At 39.8% G+C, this 26,836-nt stretch overlaps 3 protein-coding genes across 3 annotated transcripts in view; 2 read left to right on the top strand and 1 right to left on the bottom strand.

Annotated features, from left to right (window-relative positions):
• dlp (glypican dally-like) overlaps positions 1 to 11,688 on the bottom strand; it is a 79,598-nt gene extending 67,910 nt beyond the window's left edge. The window contains exon 1 of the mRNA XM_089592343.1: positions 11,461 to 11,688. Coding sequence (XP_089448469.1) covers positions 11,461 to 11,688 — 228 coding nt within the window. The remainder of the gene's footprint in view (positions 1 to 11,460) is intronic.
• A 2,578-nt stretch (positions 11,689 to 14,266) lies between these two features.
• On the top strand, positions 14,267 to 15,814 carry LOC149374696 (uncharacterized). Its single transcript, XM_089592344.1, has 2 exons — positions 14,267 to 14,838; positions 14,917 to 15,814. Exons 1-2 carry the CDS (start codon positions 14,267 to 14,269, stop codon positions 15,812 to 15,814), a joined length of 1,470 nt encoding a protein of 489 aa, XP_089448470.1.
• A 110-nt stretch (positions 15,815 to 15,924) lies between these two features.
• Positions 15,925 to 16,578, top strand: LOC149374697 (uncharacterized). Its single transcript, XM_089592345.1, has one exon. The coding sequence runs from the start codon at positions 15,925 to 15,927 to the stop codon at positions 16,576 to 16,578; it is 654 nt and encodes a 217-aa protein (XP_089448471.1).
• Positions 16,579 to 26,836: the final 10,258 nt, after the last annotated feature.

Raw genomic sequence — 26,836 nt, forward strand, 5'->3', positions numbered from 1 at the left:
TAAAAATTGTAAATAGGAAAAAAAAAATATTCATTGCATACATTTTTAGTAACTGTTATAATAAATTGATTAAGGATCTTATTCAAGAATAAAAGAGTCTCCAGTAACTAATTATTTTCGTTATCTTTTTTTACTTTTTTTTAAAGTTATTTAAATAACACGGCCTCCACTATTCACGAAAGACAACATCCTTACAGGTTACAAAAAAAATTTTACTATTATAATTGAGTTTTCTTGAAATGTTGACAGACGACTCTCTATTATTATTATTACATTGTTCATGCAAAATACCATAAAGTAAGACTTTGCATGTTTGACTATCAAATTTTATAATCAAGTTATAAGGACTTACAAAGAGATTTACATAAGAACTGTGATTCACATTCAACAATAGTTTAATTTTTGAAACTACTGCTATAAAAGTAGTAAAATTTTGTAAGTATTAAATTTATTTATTCTTTGTTTTATATAATTTTTGTACAATTCGTTGTATTAGACAACTACCTGATATGTCGTTTAGCTACAACTAACAGGTACAATACAGACCTATAAGTTTCATCCTCGACTTTAGTTTATGCATTCGCAACATCAACTGCTTTGGGCGTATACAGCTTTAAGTGCATGCAGCTGTAGCATAAGCTTTATGCCTAGAACACGAATGCCCTCTTACCGTCAGGTATTTACATGTGCACTACAAGGGACACACATGACTTTTTTCTTTACGTAGATAGTGCACATCGATTGTCCTACAAATAATACTGCTCAATTATGTGGGAAGAATAAATGAACAGTTTTATTTTATCTAGATGGACATAATCACATTTAATATAAAGTACATATTGTCGAGATTACATTATGACTGACTCCTGATCACACTCTTTCGTTTTCTCGTTCTCCTATTTTAATGTACATATGGGTGTGTATAAGTATAAAGTAGTGGGGAGTTCGGCAGTACAACCTTCAACAGAATAATATACTATGTATATTTAGAGCAGATATTTACGTTTGTATATTGTAATACATCTTCCTCAATCTATACTCTAACGTAAAAATGAAATTTTTATTAATTTGTACAAATGAAGTTAGAATAAAATTCAAAACTGGCCAAAATGCAACAAGTTCATTCTTTTTCAAAGCCTTTGTGAAAACATCTGCAAAATTATTCTTACTTTCTACTTTGATAATGTGAATGATCCACTTTTTGCAACACTCATTAACAAAATTGTAATGAACATCTATGTATTACATTATTTAGTCATTTTTCCGAATTTTCCAAAAGCAACGGCTCCAGAGTTATCTTCACAAATTTTTACTGGTTGACTTTATTGAATTTTAAAATCATTCAAAATATTCAAGATTACTTTGAATGATTTAGACAGTGCCATTTAGTTGCTGTTAACGATTCAGTCACGTTTCCTTCCTCTTTCCATTTCCAGTAAATTACGTTACCAAATATCCTTATGATATGCCCGGCTGTAGATTTTTTATCTACTTTGTCTCAAGCTATTCAACATCGAAAAACTGTCAGTAATTTCTGCGTATAAATATCTTCGGTAAGTTAATTTTAAGACTCTTATCTTATATAGGTATTTTAAAATTCATAAGGCTTACTTATAGTATAATTTGTCGAAGTAATTTTGAAAGTGGCTCACACAGTTAACACTACAACTTATGTCTCATCTTGTACTAGTGATTATATACAGTAAAGCTCCGATAAAATTTCTGTAGTTCAAATAAGTTGATGCTAATTGTGTGAATTCCAAATATAAATTTTACTCCATAGGAATATTGTGCAGTTTAGACTCTGTTACCTTATATTTGTTTGCTGATGATGCAATAGGTACCTACTCAATCACCCGAATCTATTTACCAGAACGGAACAAACGCTTGAACGACAATTTGCCTGAATTTTTTCCACTCAAATCCATTTACACGAAATACGTAGCTGAATCTAAGCCCCTGAATGTCATTTTTCCCGAATGAAATTTTTTTGCACGCTGAAAATAAATCTAAATTGTTTCTTTGACAACCAAGGCTAAACTATTTATATATCTGTCAATTTTTCACGTCCACCTCTCTACTCGATCGTAGAAAAAATTGTTGATGGAAAATTACATATAGGTGGTAACATTTACGTTAAGTCCAACGGCACAGAAAAAGTTCACTGGAACTACAGTAAACTTCGAGCAGGCGAATGTTTCGAGAGAGCAATAATTACAACTACAATAGACGGGGAAATCATCATAGTTCTGAAAAGTTCTGAGCAGTCAGTGCATTCTCATCCACCAAATTGAGAAAAGTGTGAAGCAAAAGCCGTAATGAAACTGATAAAAAGAAAGGCTGATGCACATCTCGAGCAGCCCTCTGCTAAGCTCTTGCGTACAGAGCTAACGAACGTTCCTGATGGTGTGTTAAGTCGACTGCCAGAGCGAAAAAGCTTTAAAGTACCCTATTTGGAGAAGCTCACAGACCGATACTATCTGGCACTCAGCGCCAAGAATTTCTGATTTTCTATTCTCGAGAGACTCAAGTGGGTAGGGTGCTCGTATCTGCAACGTATCGTAACCTAAAATTACTGTCTTGTAGTTTAACGTAGTTTATCAACGGAAAGTTTTAGGTTCATATTGACAGAATTCCACGTGATTCAAATGTGACAATGTACTTTGATATTTCTGATAGACGTGTCCCAACATTTTTACTCATGGGTATTTTACTTGCAAGTATTCACTAAACTCGGCTTCTACAAGAGTGTTGTGCAGCCAATGACTGCATCTACATCTCCAGAGCGAGTGTTGTATGGTACCCTTGCCCTCCGTATTCGCGTTACTATCTTCAAGAAAGACTGCACAGTATGAAAGTGTATATATGGTCAAGACTTCCATCACAGAATTTTGACAAGATTGGCGATCGCTCACGAGAATAATGTCCGACTCCAAATTTGCAATAATTAATGCCTACGGAGACAGTAATGTCTTGCTGTTTTTTTTCATTCAGAACAGTCAGTGTACCGACGAGTGCAAGCTAAAGGCCTTCAAGAAGCATATAATTACGCAACTGACCGCAGTCTTTGTTTGTATACACATGGGATGTTGGCACTTGCATTTAATCCCGGTGACGATGTCGCTAGGTCTTACTTATGTCCCGGGCAGACTAGGTAGGGATAGACAGCGATGAATTATACAACGTTACGAACCAGTATTATGGAATCAACACAGCTTACATGAAGTATGACACCACAGATTTCGACTCGTTGTTGAGAAAATTCATCTAGACTTGTATTTAGTACTAACAGAATTACAGAAGGAACAGGCCAACGTAGAAAATTACGGTAGCTGAATTAATCATTGGAAAAAAAGTCAAAGCTGCGCCAAAGAAAAAATGGAGTGAACTTCAAAAGTGACTGCAATACGTTGCCGATAACTATGACGCGTACAAGGACTAACACTGGGAACTTGACTTCCTCAAGGATATAGGAAACATTGTCATCTTATGTAAGATGAGTTGTAAACTTAGTAATTGTAATTATAATTGTAATCATTTTACTCCCAATAATCCTTTTTTTCTCTTTCGGGCGTAGGTCTTTCGGGAATATGGATTCAGGTGGAAAAAATCCCTACAAATTAACAGTTGAACATTTATCCGTTCAGGTAAATGGATTCAGGCATTTGTCCAGTAACTGATGCAATGATATCTTTCTGGTCAAGAGTCAGATAACCGTGTTTAACATTATAATTTATGTTACCGCAAATCAACGAGTCATTAACAAACAAGATAAAAAATATTTAATCTTTCCCTTTGTTTCTTACATACAAGCAGTAATCGCTCTCACTTCTTACACAACTAAGTTTTCTCACACAATCGTCAAAATATTCGTACCACGTTCTTGGTGACTCACTCAATCCATACGATGTTTTCTCTAAATTTCACATTCTACTAGTATTATTATCATGTGCTAAGGGTTGTTCGACATATACATCTGTTCGAATGTGACCGTTTAGAAATGTTGTTTTTACGTTCAACTGTATGATTTTTAATTAATTTTGGCAACAATAGGATAACAAAAACTTTAACATCTGAACTTTAGCGACTGGTGAGTACAAGTCTTCCAGCACATTAATCTGCTGAAAACCTTTTACTACGAGTCTTGGTTTCATTATATTATGGGACTTATTTGTAAACAGCCATTTTAAATCTAATACGTTTGTGTTTTCTAATTTTTTGACAAGTTTCTAAAGATAATTTTTTTCAGGTTGTTCATTTTATTATTCATTACTTTTTTTTATAAATCATACTCCTCACTTTTCAACATTTTATCGTAATTTGGCAGGCTAACGGCATAAATATACGACTCTTTCTACGAGAGTAACTCTACAATAATCAGTTTTTTCTTTTTTCACTGTGACTTCTTAAAGCATTTTCGTATTCTTAGAATTATCCTTTAACCTTACACCCTCAGTTTTATCAGTTTTCTTAATTTTATTAAGTTTTAAAAAAAAATGTTTTGAACGTTTTTAATGAATATCTAAGATTCAGAGTTTTCACTTTTATTGCTTATACTTTCGGTTTCGCCATTTTATTAAATATAAGTATCATCACCTTTTATACCTATTAAATTCTTACTATTTTCTATCACAAGAACATACCACGCTGCGATAGCTAATTCCAAAATGTATTTATCAAAATATTTCTCTTTACCATCACACCTCAATTTCTTTATATTTTTGCCAGTTAAATTTTTAAACTTAAATATATAAGTCCTAAAACAATTGCACGCTTTAGTTTAAGATGTGAGTTGTTTAAATAATTAGGAATTGACTGAAATCATTAAGTAGAGTAAAAAAATATTTCGAACCATTATGACCTCAAGTTTTGTGAGGCTGATGTACATTAGATTATACTAATTATAAAGAAATTTTAAGAATTTCTGTTGCACTTGTTTTATTATTTTTTAAGGACCAATTGAGCACTGTGTATCTTAGACATGTGCCACATTTTAGAAAAATATGTTCTAACTCTTTCGGTAAACTGTTCACTAATTTATTTTTACGCATGTAATCTAAGTAACTGAAATTTATACCTTATATTTTGTGTAATATTTTAAAAAATTTTTTTCTTTATTTTCTATCTCTATGTTATAACTTTTCTCTTATCAATAATATAACTATTACGTTTTATCAATTTCATTGTGTTTGTAGGCTATTGCAATCAAGTTAATATTTTTATCATAAATTTTTATATTTGAGTAAATAGAAATAATATTGTTTTCATCCATCACCGGCAGAAAACTTATTGAATTCTGATTCATTACTTTCACTTAGAATACATTAGATATTATTATTTTAACTCTTTTTCCTTTTACCATAAAATAACCAATAACTTAACGAATTTTCGTTCCTTCTAATATTTCACCATTGCCTACTTTAATATTTGTAGGATTTTTTGTATTGAACCCTCACTGAAATAAGAATCATCGCTAATGATATGATCTCAACGCTCACTATCCAATATCCAATTAATTATTTTAATGTTAAAATTATAAACGTTTACATAATTTTGATTCACATTATAAACATTTAAATTTTTATTCTCGTTATCTTTATATTTTACAATCTGGATCAAAAACGAACCTTTATCTTCATACGGTCCGCTATACGTATATCTTGCGTTGTATTCTCCTGCATTGTTATCATCACTGTGTTAATTTGTTGATATGTCTCATTAATTTATTGATACTGTTGATGCCAGGCTCTGCCTATGCTGTTATATCTTCGTTGTGCGTAGCCTCTACCACCGTGTCCGCGTAACTGCTGCCTCTATTGTTGTTCTTATAATGTCCTCTGTTCTCGCTCTTCTACTAGTATGAATGTCAGTGCTCCCACTGATCCAATTTTACCAACTACCTCAAGCGATTTATTTCTACAATTTCTTTTCATGTTTCCTGGTTTCCCACAACCATTACAAATTATGTCTTTATTTTCTACTTTGAATGCACTTGCCAACGTAACTTCATGTATCAAGCAGTGTCCTGAGCATGTAGTTCAACTTTTATTGTTAATCAACTTTACTACCTGCACTTCTTAATTTATTAATTTGTTATTCTAAATTAATAAAGAATGTGCTTAAGTCCTCGTAACCGTTTAATATCATTATATCTAACTTATGTCTAAAACATATTTGTAAAGCTGTTGACTCTTTTAAATGCAGCCGATCAAACTTTTTTATAATTCTAAAAGGTGTTTCTTCATCACCAACAAACTCAACCAGATTGTTGCTTACACTATCATAGATGGATTAATTTCCATTATATTATATTCATCCCGATCAGTCTATCTTTTCCTGCTTGGCTTTTTTTTTGATCCAACATTTTTATATTGTTTCCACGTCAAATACAGTAATCTTTTCTTCTATATTTTCTACTCTTGACCATCAAAAATTGAAAATTTTATCCTTTCATTTTTTGACATTTCTATTACTTTTTGATCCACTTTCATTTTATAAACTTCACTCTGAATAATTAGAATTATCCTCAGCTCTATTAAGTAACTTTTTCATAAAAAGTTTCTAGTTTTTCAATTCAAACTCACCACCACGCTGAAAAATTTTTAGCGCGGCTGCAGCTCCGTAGGTGGCTTGGCGATGTGGTAGCTCATTCTAAAGCGGGGGAAACGTCGAATGGGCGCACTAGACACTCTGGTATCGAAGGTTGAGCTTCGAGATTTATTTATCGTTAGAGGCGCTTATTCTGCTTTATTATATTCGAAAGGCGTGCACCACGCCACAAAAATCCTATAATATGCCAAATTGGTGTACTTACTGTGTGATTGCATACATCATGCTTCCATGTAGTTTTTATCTATTGGGATTCCAAAAGGTCACGTGACTCACTGTATATATAGTCACTTGAGAGAAAAATAACACAGGCCATATGGATGCCATTCTATTTTTATTTTTTTACACGTTCAGCGATTGTAATACGATAAAAGCCTTTCAATAACATTCTTTTGAGGAGATGACAATACCTTAGCTTTTTTTTCCAACTTAATTAGTCTTTTGCAGCTTCAAACTTTTCTTTGAAAGTATGAAAACGCACATTTAACCTGTACAAAAGTCATGTTTATACACCTATATATAAGCAGCGGTGGAAGGGATTTGTGCAGGTTAATTGTGCGTTTTCACACTTTCAAAGGGAAGTTTTAAGCTGCAAAAAACTAATTGAGTTAGGAAAAAATACCTAAGGTATTGTCATGTCCTCAAAAATATGGTATTGCCAGGCTTTCATCGTATTACAATCGTTGACCGTGTTAAAAAAATAAAAATAGAATTGCACCCGTAAAGCCTGTGTTATTTTTCCCACAAGTGACTATATATATACCGCGAGAGTCACGTGACCTTTTGGAACCAAAATAGCATAGGCAGCAGTAGAGCGTAGAGTTACTGCTCTGTGTGTATATATATAAAAAAAATCTATTAAAACATTACTAAATCTTAGTGCATATGGCCGTGTTTTAAGTTAAGTAATTAACAAGCTATACTGATTAAAAATTCTTATTATTAGAGTAAAATCACGTAATTTATTATTTTTGCAACACTTAGCTTAGAACACTATTACATTTTACAACTTTAATGGAGGTAACTTATAGAATAACGAGTATATCAGCATAAGGGATAATTTTTCCTTTATTCTTCAATATTTTTTGTGCTGCATAAGTATCTTTATCGAAACATAACTCTCTTAAAATTCAATCGATAAACTACAGCACGAAGTAAAAAGGGCATTGCACTTAATGCTCACAAAATCTGTTACGTTGAATTTAATATATGTGAAGGGTAGAGGCTTTCTATACAGTCAATTGCATACATAACTACCTATACTGACCGCTGCTGTATACCAGGTCCTCTTTTCGTATAGTGCCTGAGAGTCAAGAGCCCACGTTGAATTAAATTTGTGTATGCAGGACAGCTTCAACACTGGAACTTCTGTCACCACGTTTGGCTTATTACTTTAGTTCCCTAGTTGATAGCTGCTACACTAATTTCTCTCTGTCCATGGACCGCAAGAGCGTCAGTTGCACCTAAAATTTTAATGCACTTTCACCCTTTTCCTTTTTTATCAAATTTTATTTTTTTTTTCCTTGATTTTTTCGGAGGTGTCGAATTCGCTCCCATGACTCAGAAAAGTGTCGAGTTGGCTCTCGGGTAATTAGAAACCAGGGTTGAGTTGGCTCCCGAATCATTAGAAACTAGGGTCGAGTTGGCTCCCAGGTGGGTCGAGTTGGCTTCCATGCTATTACAACTTCCCAGATTAACATTTTTAACAAATATTATTATTTTTCCCCTCACACTTGATCGAGGCTTCGGACTGGCAGTTCAAATTACTTAAGTACTGGCGTGTTTAAAAAAATAATAATATTATCTTGATAGTTATTTGAATACTGATGTTCTTGGAAGATTTTTCAAATTATTTGCTAAAAACCAACTTTTGGTAGAAATTTCTTTGATACTGCCTTAATATACTGATATCGCGTAGAAAAACCATTTTGATACTGCAACATTTCTTGATGTAAAAAAGTTTCTTTTTCTTGCATACTTTTTGATTTTGTTTTCGTACTTCGCATTTTAATGTACACATCAATTTGAACCTGTTTTAATGCATCTGTGAACTCGAATACATTGGAGTTTGATGTATTAAACATACCGTTAAAATGTGAGCAGAACGACTCGCAATTATTTGTTGTGCGGCAGAGGGATGCTGAGAAATTCGCCCAAATACTGGGAGGTCTTGGTGCGTCGCTTTTTATGTACTCATCAAGGACATAGTCACAAAAATGTTCAACTCTGTCGTCGCTTGGCATAATACTAACCAAGTCCTCTGCAAAGCAATCCTCAACCTCACTTGGATTCAGAAAAGGTAGGCCATAGAAACTTTTTAGAAAATCGCTTATTTCTGAACCTTGGTTTTTATATTCCACACTTAGTCCCAAATCTTGAATTTTACGCCACCAACTTTGTCCTAGATGGAAGCGACACCCCCATATTGTTGTTGTTAATAGAATTTTACGGATACTTGTATGAATAGGCAGCTTGAAATCGACAAACATTGTTTTAAGTTCAAATTTTATATTAATTCTTTCGCATTCAGACTTTAAACGTGAGAAAACTAATTCGTATGAAGATGTACTTTTGTCTGGAAGTAAACAAAACACCAGTGGGACATAAACTTTATCGCGCTGAGCATGAATTGTAAATAGCTGGGTGAAAAATTTTGGAGAGCTATAAAAGGTCCCGTCAGCTGAAGTAGTCTCTGATTTACATAGAAATTTCAAATTGCTCACAGTTAAAAACATAACAATACGAATTTTCTTGTCATTTATAAGCACAAAATTTTCGTTATTGTTAGTTGAAAGTTTAAGTTCATCAATCGCGTCATGAAACTCTGATCTTGTTTTCGGTAACTTTGGAAGTATACTACGTCGAGCTGTGCCTGTATTTCTTCTAATACGATTCACATCGTGCACTGTTGATGTCTCAACATCTACTTCTTTCAATTCGTAGCGTATTAATTTCGCTGGACGAGTTGAAATATCTTCAGTCGCTTTTCTTTTCAATTTGTTACTCAATTTTCTCCGGTTAAGAATACCTTTTTACAATAACAAAGAATGAGATAAACAAATAATTTTTTAGAAAAATGAAAAAAGTACCTTCGTCAATGTAATCGTGTGAATGATCGGTATATTTCTCGATTAGTGTGTTGCTTGAGTCAAGTTTAATAAAACTTATGCAACCTTTTGTTGTGCATTTCCAGCGCTGGACATCTTTGCTCAGCACTTTATGGAAACTAAAAGTATACCGATCTAAACAAATAAGAGTTTTTCCTTTCTCGCTGGTAAAACATTCCATCGTCATAGAATAAATAAACAACAACAAAATTTACAGACAATACACACAATCCGATGGACACACTTTCATAAAGACAGCGAGAGCACAACTGACACAAAGTTTAGTTTCTGCTCAATTATGTCCTACCACTGAGCTTACTTCGTATAATACACATACGTATAATTCAATGTTTTCATTTAAAAGTTTATCTATCCCAATAAATACAGTCCCATGTTTTGATTTTAAGGGAGCCAATTCGACCGTACTTTCTAAAGACCCGGGAGCCAATTCGACCGTACTTTCCAAAGACCCGGGAGCCAATTCGACCATAGATACGGCGTTATCTGGCATTCGGGAGCCAACTCGACACCAGCCGATTTTTTAACTCATTAAATTCATTTTCCATTTAAATGTTTCATTTCTTATTTCATTAACTTTAATTTTCACATCACATGAAATAAATCAGAAATTATGTGCTCACCTAACCTCTGATGGCGTTCAATAATTTTATCCACTTGCATAATTTACATCTTGCTCGTATTTTATTTGTATTTATTTTCTGTATGTTGCCATGTAAACAGATTAACTACTAACTTTTACGAAACGTTTGTCTTTTTTCTTTTTCATTCCATTCAATTTATTACGTTACACATGTGTACTACGAAACTCTGATCGTTGTTCTCCTACATGAGATTCAACTTTTCAGTTAAAACAAACGAGAAATCCCACTTTTCTTTCATTAGCACCCTTTGAACCACTAATTTCTGCAACCATGTTAATTTATGTAAGAAGAAGAAATAAACAGTTTTATTTTATCTTTATGGAAATAATTATATTTAATATGAAGTAAATATCGTCAAGATTACATTGTGACTGCTTCCTGCTCACACTCCCTCGTATTTTTCTCTTTTTCCTATTCCAATGTCTATGTGTGTGTATAACTATAAAGTAGTGAGGAAGTTTGGCAGTCCAACATTCAACAGAGTAAGATCCTATGTATAGTTGCAGCAGATATTTACTTATGTATACTTCAATAACTACTAATACTATTTATAAATGCTACTTATATATAATTGAAATTTAATTAAGTATCATAAAAGAATTAATAAAATAATTCAAATTACTGCGATGATAAAGTATAAACTGTTCGGGTTTTCTTACCGACCAAGCGGGGACCCGCGCCCTGCCATGCAACGTCGTTCGCTGCGCTCTCTCCCGGCCTCCCACCTCGTGCGTCACCGCGCTCGGCAGGTGGCACTCACTCGTGTACGAGGGCTCAGCGAGGACAGTCGCACGCCACGCTAGAGAAGGAGAGAAGAAGAAGACGACGATAACACGCCGAAGCAACTATCCTTTGTGACTTCCTTTTATTTAAAGCGTTGAAAGCATTTTGTAATCCCCTGCGAAATAAATAAAGCAGTAAAAACATTCATTTGGTCCTTCGAGCCGGATTCCGAGGAGAAGAGCAGCCAACGCCGCAGCTAGGGTGGTCACAGTCTGCGATTCAACTTACACAGCGTAATGTAAGAACAGTTTAAAGAAATGTTGTGTAAGGGAGGTCGTCGTGGTCGACACAGTTCCCACGATTCGACACAGGTGTTGGCCGCGACGAAGTCGCGCCGCCATTAACGCTTGCCTTGCTGGCACTCGCGTTATCAACAGCATGCACACGGTGGCTGCCACGGTCGCCACAGAGCCCGCGGTCCAGCAGCTGTGCTCAGCCACGGCGGAGATAAGGCCGTACGGTTGTCGATGCGACGCTTTGTTCGACGCCATTCGAACGTCGGAAAGCGAGGCTTTCGCGGCCGCCATTGTTAGCCACGATCAAGCGCTCGCGGTGTCCTCATCGGCCGCGGCCGCCATGTTGGCCTCGTGTCGCGCGCGTCCGCCTCGCGCGGCGGAGCTGTTGCGTTTCGCTGGCGCGGGGAGTTGACGCCGAGGGACAGGCTTCGAAGCTTGTGTAGCTTGCGTGCGCGTTGGCACGCGCGTGGTCTACGCACGTCCCTTCTGGCATCCTCGCCCTTTCGTGTTCTCTCTCACACTCTTTCTCTTTCACTCTCCTTCTATCTGTTTTGTCTGCCGTCGATGTGCCGCGCGTCGACAGCTGTGTCGAGTCTGGCGATGACATGGCCCCGCCGCTCGTGGCCCGCAGGCAAGACATGCTTCGTGCAAACGTCAAGCTAGTGATCGTTTTTTCAGGTCGAACGACGACTGGACGAGCTTGCTCGGCTCCCAGAGCGCCTTCGCCGGCGTCATCAGCCGGTTCGCACGGGACGTCGAGAAGATCGACCCCCCGAACTGGAGCCTAGGTCTCGTGGAAGTAAGGCTCGAGCTGCTGGACGGCTACTGGAACACTTTCCAGGCCAATCACGTGAGTCTCCTGGAGTCACCGCCGCCCGAGAAGCTGGAGTCTCTTGACCAGATGTACTCGACGGCAGAGTCGGACTATATCGCCTCTCGATCACGCCTCTACAACGCAAGAAACACCCTCACGCCTCTCTCTGGCCCGGGCGGCGCCGACCTGGACCGTCATAACTTGAGACACGGAGCCCGCTGGCCCAAGATCAGCATCCCTTCTTTCTCGGGGAAGCGAGAGGATTGGGAAAGTTTCCGGGACCTCTTCCGCGCGCTTGTCCACGACGATAAACAGCTCACCGACGTGGAGAGGCTGTTTTATTTGAAATCCTTGGTGGACGGAGACGCCAAGGCCGCTCTCGACACCGTTCAGACCATCGGTGCCAATTACCCAACGGCTTGGGCCTTACTCGAAGCGCGTTTCGAGCACCGCCGTCTTCTCATCCATGATCATATCACGGCGCTCCGTAACATCAAGTCTCTGAAGGAAGAGTCAGCTCGAGGGCTTCAGGGTCTCCTCGACACCCTGGGAAAACATCGAGATCAGCTGGAAGCTCTGGGTCGTCCTGTGTCTCAGTGGGATGACTGGATTGTCTCCTGCGCGATGACTGGCATGGATCCGACGACCCGGCGCGCGTGGGAAGACGAGATCGAGCGACTGGAGAGCGCTGGCACGGACATTACGGCAGAAGTTGCCACTTTTGCTGCCTTGACAACTTTCCTTCGTCAACAGTGCCGCGCGCTCAGCTCCGTCGAGGCCTCTCGCCCTGCTCGTTCAGCCAACACGGCCAGCATGCGCTCTCCAGCCCCCCCGTTTCCTGGACGAAACTTTAGAGCCCTTGCCACCAGTAGCTCGCTGCCGCCATGCCCGTCGTGCAGAGAGTCGCACTACCTGGGTCACTGCGCGCAATTTTAAGGCCTTGACGCGCAGAAACGGCGACGCATGGTCTATCAAGAGCAGTTATGTTTTAACTGCCTGAGATCAGGTCACGCAGTAAAGTTCTGCCCTTCACGGTCCGTCTGCCAGCAGTGCAGGGAGCCCCACCACAGTCTGCTGAACGAGAGCAACCATCGGCGCAAGCCTGAATCGGATCAGCGTCCCTCTTCGCCCAAGAAGCCAAAAGTCGACCCCGCGGGCCCGTCCGCCACCGACTCACAGCATCAGGGGCCTCCATCGTCCTGACTAGCCGTACTTTCGACCGCTCTTGTCCAGCTAACCGGTCCCACCGGCCGACGAGTCGCTGGTCGAGCTCTCCTTGATGCGTGCTCTGAGGTTACACTCATCTCCATCCGGTTGGCCCAGCAGCTCGGCGCAGCGCTAGAAGTCAACGAGGCGAGCATTCATGGGGTTGGGGAAGGGTTGACCATCCCTTCGAGAACCCGAGCGCATCTACGCCTTGAAACTGGAGAGCGTGCACCGCCAATCCACCTGACAGCGCTCTGCTTGCCGCGGCTCGGGCTCACCTCTCCGTCTGCCCCCTTGCACCCAGCCGTGATGAGACAGTGGCTAGATCTTGAGCCTCTGGCTCATCCAGCGTTTGGCACACCTCGCCGTGTAGACATTCTGCTTGGAGTCGACGTTTACCACCGCCTCATCGAACCCGGTTACGTTCAGCGTGACAAGCTCGTCGGACAGCGCACGGCTCTTGGCTGGACTCTCGTCGGCCGGGCCCCTGGCCTGGGCTCGAACGCCCTCATCGCAGGCACAACTTTGCACACGAACACTCAGTCGCGCTGGGATCAAGAGCTGGCTGCGCAGCTCCAGCGATTCTGGGAGATCGAGGAGGTGCCACATGTCAGCCGCCAAGCGCCTGAGGATGTGGAATGCCAGCGAATCTTTGCCGATTATCATCGCGCTGACGACGGGCGTTACATTGTGCGACTTCCGCTGAAACATGACGCTGTGCGCCTCCTTGGTGACAGTCTGCAGGGTGCCACCGCGGGCTTGCGCTCGTTGCATCGTCGGCTGCAGCGGACTCCTGAGATGGCTTCTGAGTAAGCCCGGTTCATGGCAGAGTACATTGCCCTCGGTCATATGAACCCTCTTACTGATGACCAACTCGCTGCATCGCACCGTCCAGTGCACTATATCCAACATCACGGCATTTGGCAGCACGGTGACCAAGGTCGCAAACTGCGCGTTGTTTTCAACGCGTCGAGCCCGACTTCCAGTGGCTACAGCCTAGACGACGTGCTCCATGCTGGTCCTCGGCTCCAGACGGCTCTCCCCAGTGTGCTCCTGCGTTGGCGTCGTCACCGGATTGCGTTCTGTACTGACGTTCGCATGATGTTCCGCCAGATCCTGATTGATGAACGCGATGTCGACCTGCAGCGCATTCTGTGGAGCTCTGACCCAAAGCAGCCACCTATGCACTACCAACTGCTCACCGTTACCTACGGTGCCTCGTGCTCTCCGTACCTGTCACTATGGGTCGTACAGCAGCTGTGTGAGGATGACGGCCGCCGCTGGCCCGAGGCCGTCCCAGTGGTGATGAACGATCGCTACGTTGATGACATCCTCTCCGGCGCTGATGACATCGGCTCGGCCAAGCGTCTGCGCGACCAGCTGATCGGACTTCTTCAAGCGGGCGGTTTTCCTCTGCGAAAGTGAGTTGCCAGCACGCCCGAGCTTCTTGAAGACCTTCTCGAAGACGTCCGCCTCCGTCCTACTTGGGATCAGCTCAGTGTTGAAGGCCTCGTCAGCGAACTGGGCGTAGGCTGGGACCCGCCCTCGGATTTCTTCCATTTGACGCCGCCCGTTGTCGAATCTCAAACCACAAAGAGATCCATGCTCGCCGCGCTCGCAGGCTTGTTCGATCTGTGCGGCTGGCTTGCCCCTAACGTGTTGAACGCCAAGCTTTTACTGCAAGACCTGTGGCGCGCGCGCTTGGACTGGGACGAGAACGTACCGTCCTCCATGACTCGCCGCTGGACCGCTTTCACCGCCGAGCTGCAGGCCATTTCCGGGTTTTCTCTGCCTCGTTGGATTGGTATGTCTCCGTCGTCGAATGTCCAGCTGCACGTGTTTTCTGACACCAGTCGCCGTGCTATGGCCGCTGTTGTATATTCGCGGCTGCAGTCCTCAGATGGGCCCGCTCTCTGCCACATACTTCTCGCTCGTACTAAGCTTGCGCCCATCCGCGCGCTCAAGCCGATGACCGAGCCCGCCGCTCGCATGACCATCCCACGTCTAGAATTGCGAGCGGCCCTCATCGCCGCCAAGCTTCTCCGCTCAGCAGCCAGTGAGTTGGGAGTCGCGATCGAGCACTGCCACGCTTGGTGCGACTCTCAAATTGTGCTCCACTGGATACGCTCCAATCAGCCGGCCAACAACGTGCTCGTCGACAACTACATCGCTCAGATCCAGGAGGTCCTGCCACCCAGTGCCTGGCGATACGTGCCATCGCAATCGAATCTAGCCAACCTAGCCACCAGAAGCGCCGACATGAGTGGCCTCCGACAGCAGCCCCTGTGGTGGAGAGGCCCAAAGTGGCTGGCCCAGGACAACAAGTCTTGGCCCCAGGAGACACTGCCTCCGCCCACGCCCACGCTCTCACTCTGCTGCGCCTTCCGCGCGCCTTAATCGGACCTGCTGCAGCTCTTCTCAAGCTTGCGCCGTTGACGCCGACTGAGATTCAGGACGCTTTTCTGGCCTGCGTTCGGTTGAGTCAATCGATAACGTTTGGGGATGAGATGGCACTCCTGCGGAAGCGTGAACGTCATCCGAAACGGAGCCCTATGACCTCTCTTGCCGCCTTCCTCGATGCCGACGGAGTTCTGCGTGTTGGCGGGCGGCTCGATCACTCATCGCTGTCTTACGAAGAGAAGCACCCTCCCATCCTCAGCGGAACATCGCCGCTCGCTCGACTCGTGGTCTCTTGGGCTCACGCACGCGCCCTCCACGGTGGATATCGCGTTACCAGCGCATACGTCTCCAGGCGTGCCTGGATTCTCGGCGGGCCACGCAGAATCAAGGCTCACATTAGAGGGTGCGTCATCTGTGCCCGGTTACAGGCGCGCTCTTCAAGCCAGTTGATGGTTCCGCTGCCCGCGTCTCGCGTCACGCCGTCTCGCGCTTTTGGTCGCACCGGAGTCGATTACGCCGGGCCCTTTTCCGTGCTTACATCGAAGGGACGGGGGATCCGGACCACAAAGGGCTACATCGCTGTCTTCGTGTGCATGACCACCAAAGCCGTGCATCTGGAGCTTGTCGGCGACCTTTCCGTGGCCACCTTCTTGGGTGCTCTCAACCGTTTCACCGGTCGTCGAGGCCGACCATCCGAGCTTTGGAGCGACAACGCCACCTGCTTCCGTCAAGCTGATTTGGAGCTCCACGATGCGTTGTAGGGCGCAGAATTTAACTGGGACCTAGTCGCCGGGACCCTTGCCTCCCAGGGGGTTTCCTGGCAGTTCATTCCTCCCGGTGCGCCACATTTTGGAGGACTCTGGGAGGCCGCGGTCAAGTCGACCAAGAGCCATCTACGCCGTGTGCTCGGCTCTCGTCATCTAACGTATGAAGAGTTCTCTACGGTTCTCGTTGGAATTGAGGCCATGTTGAATAGCCGCCCGTTGACGCCCTTGTCTGGCGATCCCTCTGACCTCGAAGTGCTCACGCCTGGACATTTCCTCATCGGGGCTTCCGTCGATTCCATCATCGAAGCTACCCCCGCTGCAGAGAATTTGGACCCACTCACGCACTGGGAGCTCGTCAAGGCCGTTCGCGCCCAATTCTGGACGCACTGGGGCCGTGAGTATCTAAATACTCTCCAACAGAGGCCGAAATGGAGCGCTGTCCGTCGGAACTTCGCGGTGGAGGACCTGGTGGTTCTTCTTGACCCTACGCTGCTACAGTCCAGCGGACGCTGGCCTCTGGGCCGTATCACCCGCATACACCCTGGATCCGATGGACTAGTCCGTGCTGCTGCCGTCAAGACGGCCACCGGCGAATACGTGCGGCCCATTGTCAAGCTTGCACGTCTCCCTGTGGCACCTGCGGACTCTAGCCTCCCTGCGACGGACGATCGAGGGACTCCCCCTGCTTCGGCGGGTGGTGACTAGGGTTTCGCTCTTGGATCGAGGCGGGCGGGATGTTCGGGTTTTCTTACCGACCAAGCGGGGACCCACGCCCTGCCATGCAACGTCGGTCGCTGCGCTCTCTCCCGGCCTCCCACCTCGTGCGTCACCGCGCTCGGCAGGTGGCACTCACTCGTGTACGAAGGCTCAGCGAGGACAGTCGCACGCCACGCTAGAGAAGGAGAGAAGAAGAAGACGACGATGACACGCCGAAGCAACTATCCTTTGTGCCTTTCTTTTATTTAAAGCGTTGAAAGCATTTTGTAATCCCCTGCGAAATAAATAAAGCAGTAAAAACATTCATAAACCAATAAAAAAACCAGAATACCTTGTCTGACAATCATCTCATGTACAACGTTTAAGCTGCTTACATACAGCTCTCTTCAAGTAAGAAATTTAAGCAATATTATGATTAATAAATAAAAAATAGGCAATAATAACTTATGCTCAGAAAAAAAATAATCAAAAATTTTTTTATTTGACTCGTTTTATTTATCAAGAGACAAAATTTTATTATTGACTCGGACTAGCGTCACATAATTTTTCTTATAAATTATCTAATTCAGGACAGTTAGTATATCATAGGAATTTCTAACCTCACCGGTTACCTTAATGTAATTAATTTTTATTAATCATTAATTTGGTGCTTAATTTAATGAAAAACAACAATAAGACGCACAAATATAATACTTTAGAAGGTTAATCAAGCCTTACTGAACTATCATGAGCGCAAATTAATATATAAAAGTTGCATCTTGGGACTATTAAACTTAACTTCAGTGTTTATATGCAGTTCAGAAAAATTCATTGTATAATGCAAAGTTTCTTCTCTACCAGCGATTTCATTTTGATAAATGTCTGTTACTTCTTTACCTCATAGACAGTTTATTGTAAAATTATGAGTTGATACACAAAGCTGATATTACGACAAATATATTGTAACAAGTGGCCCCTCGTCTCGGCTTCACCCGGCATTCACTGAGTGGAGCACCATAGTATGTTCACACGTAATGTTAAAAAACATTTTAAATGTAAAATTTTGCATCTATTCCTAATACTTCTCGGAAAAAAAGTTTTTGTTTAGAATCTTTGCAGTTTTGGTCAAATAATAAGCTACCAAAAACTAAAAAAAAAAAAAAAAAAATAGTAATAATACTTATGGTGTTAAAAAATGTCGTGCGTTCCTTACGCCATAAAATAGTTGTGGGCCCTAAACAGGGCCGTTGATTTGCACTAACTCTCGTTATAACATATAAAAATAATACAAAGGATTATTTATTAAAGCTGTAAGGATTTAAACCAGATAAAATTCATTCCTCCATTTTAAGCGCTACAATGAATACAAATACGTATTATTTTAAGTACTTGAATAGCTTAAAAATTTAAATGATATTAATATTAGGGTTATAATGTAATGCTGATCTGTCACGTGATAGATTATTGATTTGTCAATTTTTACACCAATGTTCTAATCTCGATGAATGTTCTGCGTCAGTGCCTATGATTGTATACATTCAAAGCATGTAAAGTATTCCTTTTAACTCACTTATTGCAACCTCGTGGCATCGTTAATAACTTTTGTAAGCCTATAACAGCTGTTTTTTGCCAACTTTATAGTACTTAGACCGGTTTTAGAACTTTATAGTACAATAAATAGTACTTATACATATTGATGTTAACTCACATAGGAAGAGTAATATTCGTAAGTTGCAGTCTTTTGTCCAAAATCAAGGTGTAGTAAAACAGTAATTATAAGTTGCAGTTCGTGTACAAGGCTGTTATGCATAAATCACTTCTTTGGGTGAGACAGTGATGATACCATTAATTATTGCGAAAATTACTAGATATAAATAATAACGAAAAATTGGATTCTGCCTAAAGAAAATAAGGATTATGTTATCATATTTTTACTATTACTGCTTGGAAATAACTCAAAAACTTTGAATAAAAAAAAAAAAAAATGAAAATAAAAACAATTACCAAAGAAAAACAAAAAAAATGGGATTATACACTCGCCACCTCCACATGGTTATTCCTGTATAAAGCAAAGTTAGAGTTTCTATTTTGTTAAGGACTATTTATTTACATATTAGACATCTGAAATTTGTTTTTAAACAAATTATAACTGCTTTAAAAAATTGATCTCGTTATAAGCAAAGTAGGAAACATAAGTGCTAATGCTCAACTTGTGTTGTTCCCAGGAGTAGGTGAATTACTTTGCTTGTGATAAGGTAGGAGTAATTTTCAAGGTTAAAGTGAGCTAAAGCATAGGTTGTTCTGAGGGTTAGCCTGCTAATAGTGTGGTGTTTAATCATTTAAAAAAAAATAAGCAACCAAACTCGGTGTTCCTATGGTTAAGTAAGTCAGCCTACTTACAACTTAGTAGGAGTAGTTTTTAAGGGTTAGGTGAGTTAAGGCAGAGATAGCGAAATAGATTAGTCGGAATTAGGTGTGGAATTCAATCATTCTAAAAAAAATAAGCCACTAAACTCTCCACTCTTCAGGTAAGGTGGATTAGGCTATGATTATGCAGGGGTGGTTTTGCAAAGGTAGTTTCTACCATTAAAAGTGAGCTAGAGTCGCTAAGAAAACACGTGTCTGATATTTTTGAATGCTCTTCTCGTATATAAAGTTTTATCCAACTCGGACTGTCACACTTGGGTAGGTTTACTTGTTAGTCATGTTTTTTGAGTCAAATGGTTTTTTTGATAATAAGTGTTTTTTCTTCACAGTTAACTCTGACAAAGAGTAGTAAAAAAGGGTCCGAGTCTTTCTGAGTATTTTCGTTAGTAAGGTAATCATATTTTTTCTTTTGTGTTGACGCCAACAATCTTATAGTTTCACGTATCAGATTCGGTAGGTCTGTTGAAAATGTCTATTCCTGAAAATGTTTAGGGCCACATCTACTGATTCTAGAGCTGTAGGTCCCACCTGAGTTATCGACACATCATCGATGTGTTTAATAATGTTGTATAAATTATCTGTAGGGTAAGTTGTATTGATTTTCGACCTTGGCAATGATAGCTTAAAAGTCGAGTAGTGCATAACCAGCCGTCTAGTTATCTAGTCGAGTGCGTAGCTGATCTAATATGTAGGCACTTCGATGCTGTTACTCAATATAGAAATATACAGCATGATATGTAACGGTGGCATTTCCCGAGAACCGCGTGTAGAGCGATTTTTTCTGACGCGAACCCCGTTGGAATTAATTTTTTAGGGCAAATAGCTTTTAAATGGGAGCCGATTGAAAATACGTTCCAAACTACCCCTAAATGGGGTTGGAAAGCTATAGCGCGCCCGCATAAACTCGCGACGTTGCCACATTGTTATTGGAGCTTAGTCGGTAAGCAGTGAGAACTATATCCATGTGCGCACGCAAGAGCGTCAGCTACTGCTGGTAACTTGAAGGTTGAATGTAAAAATTTTTACCTTAAGGTAAATATTGTCTGCTCCTTATGTTGTCAGTTGTTTATCCATCACGCGCTTACTGTCTTTCTCACTCTCATGTTGGACAAAAACATCTTTAAATTTTATACTTATGTCGTCTGTACACGATTTAGAACGAGTCCATTCATAAATTGCAATAATCAAGTACCCGGGAAGTACCCACCAAGTACCCGGGAAGTACCCGCCAAGTGCCCGCCAAGTACCTGGGAAGTGCCCGAGAAAGTGCCCGCCAAGTCCCCGCCAAGTGCCCGGGAAGTACCCGCCAAGTGCCCGGGAAGTACCCGCCAAGTGCCCGGGAAGTACCCGCCAAGTACCCGAGGAAGTACCCGCCAAGTGCCCGGGAAGTACCCGAGGAAGTACCCGCCAAGTGCCCGGGAAGTACCCGCCAAGTACCCGGGAAGAGCACGGGAAGTACCCGAGGAAGTGCCCGGGAAGTACCCGAGGAAGTGCCCGCCAAGTACCCGGGAAGTACCCGACTGTATTGTACTAGGCGGGTACTTCCCGGGCACTTGGCGGGTACTTCCTCGGGTACTTCCCAGGTACTTCCCGGGCACTTGGCGGGGACTTGGCGGGCACTTTCTCGGGCACTTCCCAGGTACTTGGCGGGCACTTGGCGGGTACTTCCCGGGTACTTGGTGGGTACTTCCCGGGTACTTGATTATTGCAATTTATGAATGGACTCGTTCTAAATCGTGTACAGACGACATAAGTATAAAATTTAAAGATGTTTTTGTCCAACATGAGAGTGAGAAAGACAGTAAGCGCGTGATGGATAAACAACTGACAACATAAGGAGCAGACAATATTTACCTTAAGGTAAAAATTTTTACATTCAACCTTCAAGTTACCAGCAGTAGCTGACGCTCTTGCGTGCGCACATGGATATAGTTCTCACTGCTTACCGACTAAGCTCCAATAACAATGTGGCAACGTCGCGAGTTTATGCGGGCGCGCTATAGCTTTCCAACCCCATTTAGGGGTAGTTTGGAACGTATTTTCAATCGGCTCCCATTTAAAAGCTATTTGCCCTAAAAAATTAATTCCAACGGGGATCGCGTCAGAAAAAATCGCTCTACACGCGGTTCTCGGGAAATGCCACCGTTACATATCATGCTGTATATGTATATTCTGTCATTAATAAGCTAACTATTATATACATCTCTGTTTAACAGTGTATTTATTTAATAATCAAATACTCCACATCGTTGATTAGCACCTTTTATGATCAACGTTGTATTTACGGTTGCCAACGCCACTGTAGTATCACATAGTTGGTGACACATAGCCTCAAACCCGGTATATGGTTTTATGCATGGCTGTTTTTTCAAAGATTGCATACGGCCAAACTTATTTAGTAGTGTTGCTAATTGCTGTACATTGATTGCCCCTTAAATCATTATATTCATCCAACGTCCTGATGATTTTTGTATTTGTAAAGTGAGCAACCACTAGTGCAACGCCTGAGGGTCAATAGTGGACAACTTCGTAGATGGTGTACGATGCAGGGTAGGGTTGTTATTCTAAGGCCTGCTCTGAGCCGTACCGTTACAATAACTATTTTAATTCTAGTTTATTTATAGGACCCTTAATTATAAGATTTAAGCGACATCCACTAACGACGGTATCTGTGATCTTTGTTATTTTATGTAGTCTGTAAGTGTAAATATTATGTGTGTTGTGACCATTATAGAGTAAAACATGTACGTGTATGAGTACTATTACTGTAAACTTCCTGCTGTGAAAGGCATGTGGAAAGAGTTGTGCACAGGAATACAAATTTTTTACATATGAATGATTTTCAATTAAATCTATGGTTTATACAACTTACGCCTAAATTATTGATTTAAATTCCTAAGGTAATTGCAGTAAAATTATTACTTCAAAACCTTATAAATCTAGATGTTCGACACAAGGTATTTCCCCTCTCACTTTTTTAAAGATCATAAAATTATGCGATAGTAGATAATTTGCAGATTCTTACATGTATAAATATGTAATTTTGCGTTAAGCAACGTCTTAAAGAAAGATATTATGACATAGTACAGATATTAAATATTATACTTTTATGTAATTAGAAATTTTTAATTATTCTTACTCTAAAATGTCAAAACTTAAAACTAAAAGTGACGTTTTTCTTATCTCATTTTAAAGTAAATACAGTTGAATGGTAAAATTATATTATTAGGTTTATTTTCTGGTACTATTGATTCCTTTTTCTGAATCGATGGTTTTGCCAAAAGTCAGTCTTATTTCTAAAATTTGTATACATCTTTGTCATCTGCATGTAATCACGTGTCTTTGATGTCATTGACTCAACTTATTGTTGACAAGAAGAATGAGTTAATTTCATGCTTATGTTGTATCTTGCGCTCCATTTGATGGGCTCAGCGTATTTCGTGCGATACTTTGGTTTATCATTCTTTAATACTAAAATAGGAAAAAAAACTTTCAAGGTTATGTATTTTATACTTCCTGGTATTAGCCATCCTTGTCAATGTCTAACAGCAAAGCAATATTCTAAGGTTCTAAATCAAGGAAAATAATTTAATAAGACTTTTTCCCTTTACTTGTCTTCCATTATCCATAGTAGAAGATGTATAAGTCTATTTGGGTCACGTTTTGGTACATTATTTTTACCACTTTCTGGTAATGTTGATAAAGAAATCTTTTTTGTTCGATGAATGGTAGATTTTATTTAAAAAGTAGGTGTCTGCATTTCTTTTCCTACATTAAGTTTTTTAATAAATGTGTCACTAACGTAAATGGCAGCTATAGTTCGTTGTGTATAACTATGAGGATCCGGGAAAATATGCCATTCTTTGATGTTTCTTTTTTTTTCTCATTGTTCGATAACTTTTCGTAAAGGATGATCTATATCATCATCCTTGGTCTACATTGTTCTTTCAACATCGGAATTAGAGTTCATCATAAAGATTGAAAGGAAGATACTATCAAATTAATATTCATCTTAGAGTATGTTTCCAATTTTTGTGGTGTATGGCATAAAGAGTCAAACTCAATGACTTTGTTATATGGTTAGTGTTAAAGTCTCACGATTTTTCTGGTTCTTCTTTCAGTTCTTGATTTATAATTAGGCAGAGTTCTGTGTTCGTTGAATTGATAGTGAATTTTGTAAAATTTTTCGAGACTTTACGATTCACAGTTTTCTTAAAACAACTTCTTGCCTTATTGACAATGATGACAATAATAATCAAAACAATAATAGCTTCTGTGACATGGCATATTAATATAAATAAAATAAGTTTGCTTTTCTTCCAATTTGCGGGTTATAATTTTTTGTATTTGGTTTATTATGTTTTGGTCATTTAATTCTTCATTTGTTTATGTTTGTCCACTAAAATTTAGTACTTGAATTGATTTTATAGCATTACGGAAAGCATTGGCATCTCTCAAGGGTTTATTGAATACGGTCAAGTTTAAGTTCACTTCTCCCTGATAGGTTAATTGTAACTGAATGACGATTTTATGTTCACTACTTAAATTTAGTTTTTGTACGGTTCCCGTAAACCCATTATTAATTGACGTTAAAGTTGTCTTCTCTGACTGAATTAAAAAATCCTTTAACAATACTTTCAATAATTACAAAAGTTGTTAATTTATTCAATTTTATGCCGGTAAGAAGAATAAGGTTATCTTCCGCATAGGTTCCCACAGTATTTATTATGTTCAATACTGTTACTTCATAATTTTTTAACCGCATTACATTTAAATTCAAAAATTCAATTGCCATGTAATAAGTACAATTAAGATAATCAAACTGCAGAATATAATGTCGAGAGGTGTTATTTATTTCTTGAAAGGGTAATCCAATATGAATTTATTAATATCAAGCCATATCACTATCTCCTAATAAGCTCTTTTAATTTTTGTAATATCGATTCGTTCATAGTAAATTCCAGGGTTCGTTTCCAGTGGTTCTCTGTTATCGTTGCCGTGATTAGCATAGTTGAAGTCTGTGCAACCTTCAAGCACTAGTGTCACTAAGATCATAATCCGTATCGTTGTTTTTTTATTTTTTTGGAAGTCATATATAATATAATTCTTACAAGGACACTATCATTCAGGAACTAGTTTTAATTTACCTGTGTTTTCATATGATTTCACCATCGTTTTTTTCCATCAACATATCAGTTCCTACTGAAACTGTTTTTACTTTTAAGGGTTCATTATAGTAGGGATAAAATTTATAGGAACGCACTTCTTTTTTTACTTACACGTCACTTCATAAATAAATATTTAAAGACTTTATTTCTTTGTACATAGTTTTTGCTTGTACTTTCAATTTTACTTGTTGGTTTTCTGACTTGTTGCAGTACGTACACTTGTCTTACATGTAAAAGCTGCTAATTGGGCCAAATTGACTTAGTTATCATATGTTTATGAGTAAGTTCATAAAAAATCGGCTAAAGCAGCATGACTCCTTTTTAGGAAACCATTTGTTTGGAAATGATGACATCGTTAAATGAATCGTTTGTAGGGTTTTTGTGTGTTTGTTTTAACAGGTTAGACGGAAAGTTGGTATGTCTATGTAATAGAATTGCTCTAGGGACACCACTACCTAAAATTAGATTTTGTACGAGTGCATCAGCAAGCAAGCTTGATCCTTAATCTAATACAGGGAATATCACAATGTACTTAGTTAGATTAAACTGTATTGTTAGCAATTGGCAGTTTCTATTGGCTGTCATTTTAAATTTACTAACGGTATCAATAAAAAATTTATGAAAGGCTTTACTAGGTGCGTCTGTAAGCACAAAGGGTTTTCTGATTCTTTACGTTCAATTTTTTTCTCTGGATATTTGCCACATTTACGAACTCAATGAAAAATACAATTTCTCTTTCTAGGGCAATGAAATCGTTCTCTTATTTCCCGATAAGTTTGATTTATTCCCTTATGCGCTCCAATAGGGCTATCGTCTAATGTTTGTATTATATTAGTAGGCTCTTAAATTTTTGGGAAATTTACCTTCCCGTAACAGACGGATATTTTTATAGGTGTCTAGTCAAATGTTTCAGTTATAAGTCAAGGTTTCAATTTATCTGTGTAATTCTCTTCGTAAAATACCTAACATTTTTAAGTTTTGTCTTATTTATATCTTTTTAGGAAATTTAAAAGCTTTTAATTAATTTTCTGTAATTATCAGATCAGTAAAGGTTTCAATAACAACTATTAACAATACATGATGGTAAAGTGTCCCAAGTGTTTGGCCTACTTTTGGTTTTTTCAATTTTAAATAATTGAAGTCAAGTGCACCTATCGCTCTTAACAGACTTGAAATAGACATGACTGACTGACACTTCTTATTAATAAAATGAACTATATTTTCTCTTTTATACGTGAGCCAACGTCTGGCAGTGATCACGTTATTTATAAGTTTCGTCATACTTTTACAATCATCAGTATTGCTGCTACTGCGACTATCACTGAGACTTACAGACACTTTTTCATCTTATTTTTAATACAGATTTATTGGTTGAAAAGGGTATTTAAATCTGATAGCAGCATAAAGTCAGGTGCAGAACTTTGATTTACTGATTTTCTTTTATTATAATTCATTGAGGTTGTGTTATCTTCATTCAAGCTTTTCGAAACTTCTTCAGTAATCTCCTTTAAGTCATGTATGTGCGTTAGATCGTCTCATTGTTATTGTCTATGTCAGTGTACAGGAACTTAAGGGACTTTCTTTTTGAATAAGTGAAGTAATTGACAATTTTCCGTTCGTGGTATATTGTTGTACAATTTCCTTTTTATCGAATAAAGGTTTAAAACCTAAGGTACGTTTTAATTACTTTGCAATTTTATTATCTTGTGCATAATCATAAAAATTATCAGCATTATAAGCATCTATTTCATTTTGAATATTACGAATTAAAGGGACTGAGTTATTTTCATCAGAGAATCTGTCTATAGGTGCCGCTAGCCAATTTAGGTACATTTGCTCCTGATTTGGTCACACTCCTTATTTTCGTTATTTTTACTGTCTTATTGAGAATTGTTAGCAATGGTCTGGGTTAAGTAGTTTTTCACTCAGACGTTCTAACGGTTTCTTTTCTCCAACTTTGT

Source organism: Copidosoma floridanum, unplaced genomic scaffold, assembly GCF_036245765.1.
Source record: "Copidosoma floridanum isolate Cflo_tuat_1 unplaced genomic scaffold, Cflo_Japanese_pri ptg000016l, whole genome shotgun sequence".
Lineage (NCBI taxonomy): Eukaryota > Metazoa > Arthropoda > Insecta > Hymenoptera > Encyrtidae > Copidosoma > Copidosoma floridanum.